The sequence below is a fragment of the Haemaphysalis longicornis genome, unplaced genomic scaffold (assembly GCF_048455015.1).
Source record: "Haemaphysalis longicornis isolate Haplotype H1 unplaced genomic scaffold, Haemaphysalis longicornis Haplotype H1 scaffold_6, whole genome shotgun sequence".
Classification (NCBI taxonomy): domain Eukaryota; kingdom Metazoa; phylum Arthropoda; class Arachnida; order Ixodida; family Ixodidae; genus Haemaphysalis; species Haemaphysalis longicornis.
Genome location: NW_027526407.1, coordinates 99,846,126 through 99,853,819, shown reverse-complemented (window position 1 = coordinate 99,853,819; position 7,694 = coordinate 99,846,126). Strand labels below are relative to the sequence as shown.

Sequence of the window (7,694 nt, the reverse complement as noted above, 5' to 3'; positions counted from 1 at the left end):
TCGTAATTAGAGTGCTTTATGTTAAGAATTTGATTCGATTTTGGAAGTAACGCGCCGAAGCTTCTTGGCCGACGCATAATGTGCAATTCCTTCGGCCGTTATGACCGATGAAATTGGCCATAATGGCAGTGATTTACACAAATTCAGTAACGGTGCCTTTGATTGATTGATTGATTGATTGATTGATTGATTGATTGATTGATTGATTGATTGATTGATTGATTGACTGATTGATTGATTGATTGATTGATTGGTTGATTGATTGATTGATTGATTGATTGATTGATTGATTGATTGATTGATTGATTGATTGATTGATTGATTGATTGATTGATTGATTGATTGATTGATTGATTGATTGATTTAACGTTTAACTCGCCGAAGCTATACACCTGCGCTATAAAGCGCGCCGCTGTGGAGGGCTCCGTATTAATTTTGATCACCCATGCCTATTGCTAACGTGTGCCGATTATCGACACACGAGTGTTTTTTGCTTTTTACGCACATCAGGAAAGCTCCAACCAGCGTGCTTGGGCTCAGCATCATAACGCCTTAGCCACTGAACCAGTGATTGCGGTGGGTTTACATCGCGGTGAATTAGTACTAGGTTTAAACGACGGCGTTAGAGACCGATGTTAGAACCCCCGAGAAGGTTGGTTTTCCAAGTTTCGGATAACTTCGAGCAGGAAAATGAGATTTAAGAAAGGAGAGTAGGAGTGCCGTCGCGTCCTCGAAAGGAACACCTTGATGCCCGCTCCGTGAAAATGCGTGAGTTAGGGCGAAGTTATGCTGCTATGAGCTCACGTAGTGTATGTTGAACCCACCAATTGGGCTATCTTGTTTTCGTTCGCGACTTTTTTGCTTTCTGCATTGTGACTTGATTGGTCGTACATGTAACATTCCTTTAAAGGTTTTACTTTCAAATAGAGCAAACGCTCGTATCACCTTGCGGCGAATTCTTTTTTGTGTGTTTATATCAGTAATGACAATAGACATTTTGGCTACCACTTGTCCAGGCCTGGTCTCACTTTGCAATCAGGCAACACCGATAACATGACGCAATGCAGATTGGTCAACTTGCCTTATAGAAGGTTCTGGAAGAACACCAAGGATTTAAACCGATCATCGGTCGTATTGTTTCATTCCACTACTGCTTCAACAATTGTGCCCACGTGAGTGCTAAGACCAACAGGACAAAATACAACCTTGTTTATTTTTGTAAGAACTAGCTTTCAGTAACTTCCTCAACTCCATCACGACCACAAATGAGATTGGTTTCGTTTAATGGTGGTGGTTTTGGTCGCTCGCCGCCATCCGTACAAACAAACATAGTGGGTGGGGATAGTATAATCCCTACATAATTCTTTGAAGTTTAAGTTAACAGTGGCATGATCGTTATTAGACGAAAGCAGACTTCTGAATGGACTAGACTTGCATTGTGTCTTTATGAAGTCACCTCTTGCAGTCGAGTTAGAATGCCTTCCACTCGCAAACGTTTTCCTTGATTCATGCTGTTCTCTTCACATTCGCATGTTGATGGGTAACAAATTTATTTTGAACAGGGTAACAAATACAGTCATGCGAAGAATACGCGTGAACGCCCCGCCGTAGGAAATCAGAATAGAAGGCGAAGTGAAGGCGAAGGCTGTAGCGTTGGCCAAGTTGCTGTTATGTCATATTTACAACATATTTGTCTCACTTTATTCTTGAAGGGATACAAATGGCAATAACAAGAGGGAAGTTTACGGTGACATTTAGCAAATATATCATTTACACTTCCACCCGTTTCTTTCGGCAAGCAGTCAGCGCCAAAAATATCAATGAGCTGCCTGCCCTGCTGATCGTATCCAAAACAGTCTTGGAGCACTTATAAAGGTCCCTGCCATTTTTCAAGGTGCTCAGGCGATCGCCGTGGGCATGCCTCGATCGTTGTTCGCCTTTTTTAAAAACAAAAAGAACTAGCGTTCTACTATGATGGGCACACTGCCAGATACACCCGGTTCAACATTTACGTCAGCACAAACATACATTCACATTCTACAGCTCTAGAACTGTACCTCCCGCGAGGAGTCATGCTGTATATGCGCTAAAACCTTTTTTATAACAAAGTCACTTCATTATATTTACCATCGTCATCGTCATCATCACCATAGTTAGCCTAGTTGCGCCCACTGCAGGACGACGAAGGCCTTCCCATGCTCCTACAGCCGTTTCTGTTTTGCGATGCCGATATCTATTCGCACCGAAATTTTCTGATTTCGTCCATACATTGAGTTAATAGTTTTGGTTACTTCTGAGTTATCCTGATGAACCACCAGTTACCCACTTTCCTCGCTGCCAAAGTCCCTATCTCTACAACACCCCTGACAATAATTTGTTCTCTGACATGGGAAGCTCGTTTCCTATACCTAGGCCTTACACCTGTCATCCCTTTCCTTTGCTTGTGGTGCAAACTTACCCCAAATCATCACCGCTTTTAGCGCCTTTTTTTTTTTAAATACCGCACCGATTGTTTCGTTTGAACAGGGATCTGCTATACAGTGCGCAGACCAGCGCTGCTCACCTGTCCTCGTCGTGCACGTCTCGGCTGGGCGCGTACATGATGAAGAACCAGACGGAGATGATGCCGTACACGAAGGAGGCCAGCATGGCGAAGAGCACGAAGTTGCAGAGCGACACGCCGCCCCACTCGGTGCGCCTGAGCACGATGCGGCAGTTGCTCGTCTTGGCGTTGAGCTCGACCCAGGGCTTGGTGTACAGCATGCACTTGTCCATGGTGGTCTGCAGGCTCGTGTTCATCTTGCGGTACGTGAGCAGCGCGCCCAGCGACGTCCCGATGGAGCACAGGAAGATGAGAACGTGCGCCGCCCGCCAAACGTTCAGGTTCCTGGGGGCCTCGGCCATGCGCGCTGCGGGGGAGAAGCTCCGGTAGTAGTTGGCCGAGGCACATGACAGGGTGGACATGGTTGGTTGGTTGGTGGTGGACATCGAGAAAGCTTCCAGAGCGCGCGGGTGCTTCTTCTTGTTCTTCTTCTTCTTCTTCTTCTTCGGGCTGTTCTTCTTCAGCCTCTTTTTCGGAAGCGCCATTTCATCCCATCTCCATGGCACTTCCTGCACGCTCCTAACGCCATCTACACGTTCGCTTTGAATATATTGTGTTCTTGACGCTGTGTAGCATGAGCAGACTGATGAGAACTGTGAAAACACAGCGGAGGAACCTTCACCTACTTCGAGCTCGGAATTCTATACCCGCCGCAAGGTGGAAAGGAAGTTGCAACTACGAGCGGCTATTGGCGGTGAGATCTTTGAGTGGCGCCCCCTGGCTCTGACGTCGGCTTAGGGATTCGCGCCTGCTACACTCCGCTTGTGAGGGGCAACAGTACTTGGGCTAGAAATCTCCCGCTTCGTTGCTGTAGTGCGTTAAAAAGCGTATTTCTAGCGACTTAGTTATTTTGCCAGCTTCTGACGCATCTGAATAATTTGAAGCTGTATCCCCCACAAGTTTGCAACACACGAAGAGATAGAGAACAACTTTCTTCAGAGTATCGGTCAGAAAATCGTGTGTAACTCGTCCTTTCTTGCTTATTCGCGAGGATCAGCGATCAGAGCTTCTCGATAAGTATTCAAAATGCGTAGGCTTCCCTGCAGTATTTTTGAGATGCTCCTATGAAGACTCAACAGTCTAATACTACGTACCAAGCAGCGGCCTCTACACGCTCATCGCACAGCAGGAAATATAGCGGCTTTCTTCTGTTTCTTTCGTTATTGTCTTGCATCGGATTAATGTTTCTTGCTTTTTTTTTCTGCCCAACGCATTAATTTTTCTTAACCGTCACGAACGTCTTATTAGTAGGTTTGGGGATGTTTCGGAGGCTCACAAAAATCCTGTGGATATTTTCTTCCGGCCGTATGGCAGACATTCCCTTCTTCACAAATTGACTTTCGTTATGGCTGCATGCGAGAATGTGCATATCCGCAGCGTGCGTTGTTTATTCACATGCAAATACAATGAGAAGGTTTGTGCTACACCACCGCGATCGGGCCCCAGGCAACGTTGTCCAGAGTGCTCGAAGGCGGCTTTTGTGTTCCGAAGTTTTATCGTAACCATCGTTATCATAACTAACTGACTCTCAACACGAACAGTTATGGCATGATTACGATGTTGAAGGCTTGATATACTCGCTAACAAACGCAATAAATTGTACACGTACATATACTAAAATAATCGAAACTGATGAATATTTACAAGCATCTCAGTGTTTTCCAACCCTTCGAGGCGTAAAGAACAAATCTCTACTGGTTATGGCGTTCTATGAATTGGAGAGAGTTACCGTTACTCTCTTGTCCTGGACTGAGGACCCGGCCCACTAATCAGCTAGATTCTACTGTTATTTGCTCCTCCTCCTCTTCTATAGTGCACTTTTCCTATAACGCATATCTGCATACTTGGAATATATGGCTGTGGGTAATGCACCGAAATATCCCTCCAGGTCTGAACAAACATACTGTTACTGTATCTTTGCCGTAGACGTGCCTCGTTTCGCTCAATAAACATCCATATTGGTTAGGATCCTGGTTTAAACCAACACGCGCCCATACGCACAGTGGGTTATTTGGAACTCAACCCAGAGTTTTTGCAGCCCATAGTGCATGTCGGCATACTTTCATGCATGGCAACGCAAAGTGATGTGATATAATACTTTCCAGCGTTCAGCAAGTTTGCAAAAGCTGTCTTACCTCACTTGTGATTACCGGGATTCGCAATGCCTTCTGCCAGAGCCGACAGCCCCAAAGGCCTGGAGTTTGCTTTGGTCTTGTATTTTCGCTGCTGTCGGTTACTGGCAGCTGGCTGTTCCCTTTGTTCGAAAGACTGCTAAATACAGAAGCTGCCGCCTATAAAAAACGCTCCGACTCTTCGCGCTCCACACAGGACCGGCTTCGCAAGGAATGGGAGACGCCGGCAATGTTTCTTCCGTAGAGGTATCCAAAACAATACTTTAGCTCACTTTTTGAGCTAGTGTATGCGATTTTTAAGTCGAGTAATATCATAAAAAGTTACGCACACGCAAAATCTGCTGCGAAAAAGCATCAGACGTCAACCGAGCGCAAAGGGAGAGCGAGCCCGAGTGAAGCAGACGACAAATGCGAGAATCGCCGACGTCACGGAAGCGCACTTCGCAGCGCCGCCCGTGGTCGCGCTCACCGCCAATATTGCAGGATCGATGGGTGAGACCATCCAACTGGGACTGTTCTTCGGGTCGGAGTTGAACGTCTGTCACTACGTCACTACGCCGGAGTCATCTAGACGTAGTGACCCCGGATTCTAACCATGAGGAAGCGATCGATAATTACAAAGATAAGAATGGGTGGAGTGCATTCGGCAGGCGTTCTCAGATAACAAATGGCAGCCTACCATTTTCTCTGAAGAGGAAAGTGTATAATAGCTGCATCTTACCGGTAGTCGCCTACGCGGCAGAAACTTGGAGGATCTCGAAAGGGGTCCAACTTAAAGGGACCCAGAAAAGCCTTCTGTAAAAGTTACAAAAGGCCTGTATTGTCGCGTAGCACCAATATAGCGATGCAATGCCGTTGGAATTATTGATCTACATTCAGTATTAGCTGCGCCAGAAGCAATTAAATGCACCTCTCCCTACTTGCCGATCGACTCCTCCTCCCTCTCTGCTTCCTTCAAAGCAGCTGGAAACACTGGGAATAGCCATGTGACATCGCGACGCTCGACTTCCGTTCTGCGCTAGCTACATTCCTGCGCCTAGGCACGCGTCAATCGCTGCGGACCCGCCTTTGCCGCCTTTGCCTCGGGATCACGCAGAAAGGAGGAAGAGCAGCCGGAAGCCAATGGCAGTGACGCCGCCGGCGGCCGACCTCGCCGGCGATTGGGCGAATCAGGGGGCGCCTTCGACGTTGCGTCAGCCGCGGTCGCCGTTGCGTCAGCCGCGGTCGGCTCGCTGCGGCGTCGCGCCCATCGGCTGAAAAAGGCGATCTTCAAAAATTGTTTACAAATTATCCGTACAACGTATGGGGCTCACACTTGGCTCAAAAATCCCCCGTTATGCGTTCTACCACCTGAATGCATTTGATTGCCACCTTCACAAAGCTTTTCGGGGTCCCTTTAACGCTATGCTTGTAGGCTAAGCGCAATGCAGACACAGGACGAACCAAGAGATGGGACGAGGACGAGCGCTAAATGGTTTAGGGACTGACGTCATGCTGCTCGGGAGCGCGGGAAGGGTGAAGACTTCGGCCGCTATGAACGGGCGCGTGCGCTCGCGCGCGCGCGCGCGTCCAGACCTGCAGCGGCGCGACAAGAATGGTGATGTCAGGTGCTACCTCCTGTCATGGCGGCCGCTCGGCGTTCGTTTGGTCGAAACCGAGACTGCCACGAATAAACGACGCTGTAAATGATTGTTTACGCTACGATCGACCTTCTAATGTGCCATTCTACGATCAGTGGGCGAATAGGCATCCATGGCAGCAAAAAAAAAAAAAAAACGTTACGCGAAAATTTCGTGTCAGTACTCCTTTAGAGGGAGGGACAAGAAGGGAGCAGAGTGGCTGGGTCACGGAACAAACGCGTGTTAAGGACATATTAGTAGAGATTAAGAAGAAGAAATGGACATGGGCAGGGCATGTAATGCGAAGGCAAGATAACCGCTGGCCATTAAAGGTAACAGACTGGATCTCTAGAGAAGGCAAGCGTGGCAGGGGCGGCAGAAATTTAGATGGGCAGATGAGATCAAGAAGTTAGCGGTGATTAATTGGTCGCAGTTAGCACAGGATCGGGAAATTGGAGATCCATGGGAGAGGCCTTCGCCCTCAAGTGGGCGTAGATAGGCTGGTGGTGGTGGTGATGATGATGATGAACGTGTGTCCCATATGCAAGTCTGCTGAGTATCAGCTGCTAGAACTAGACAATCGGATGACGAGATCAAGTTGTGACATTGTGGAGTGCAGTTGGAGTATCAGTGATGCTTCAAATCCATTTCCATGGAAGCTAGCTCCCTGGATTCGTAGATCCTTCACTTGCGAAATGGATAAATGGATGGATCATACCCCAGGTTCCTGTGCCGGGTATGAGGGCCTTCCACGGTTGCTCCCCCCCCTCCCCTCTCCCTGGACCAGAAAAACAGCATAATAACAACCCAGGACAAATGCTTTTATATTCTCTTATAGAAGCCCTGGCGCCATTTCTGTAAATCTCGTGTTTGTAGTGCGTCAAACTTCCTCAATAAAATTCTGGATTTCATTTGTATACATTTACACTGTTAGTTTTGTACTGTGTTCCTCTTTATTATAAGTTGTTTACAAGGTGAACGCCGTAAATAGCGATTTGCTCATTCCAAGCATGACTGCTCGTTCCGAGATAGGTACAAGCCAGGTAATTCCGATGTGGTGCAGAACGTTAATTCAACGTGTTTATACCAGACCTAATTACGAAACTAATGCGTAGAATTGAGCCAGAAGAACAATTTACAAAACAAAAATAGCGAAAGTTCCAACATTCTTGGCCCGGCTAGGGCTTGAACCAAGCCCGTCCGCCTGAAAACTCGCGATTGTATCCTAAGGGTGAGTACGAACAGCGAGGTTCTTCTAGTATTTGCTCAAAACAAGAGGAGTGTTCGAAGTGAACCATTAGATGGCGCTGGGAGCGTGCAGGGAGTAGAGAGTTATATACA

The 7,694-nt window shown here is 47.4% G+C and overlaps 1 protein-coding gene across 1 annotated transcript; it reads right to left on the bottom strand.

The window, feature by feature from the left end:
* Positions 1–2,559: 2,559 nt before the first annotated feature.
* On the bottom strand, positions 2,560–2,958 carry LOC144143165 (uncharacterized). Its single transcript, XM_077674967.1, has one exon. It carries the CDS (start codon positions 2,902–2,904, stop codon positions 2,560–2,562), a length of 345 nt encoding a protein of 114 aa, XP_077531093.1. The 5' UTR covers positions 2,905–2,958.
* Positions 2,959–7,694: the final 4,736 nt, after the last annotated feature.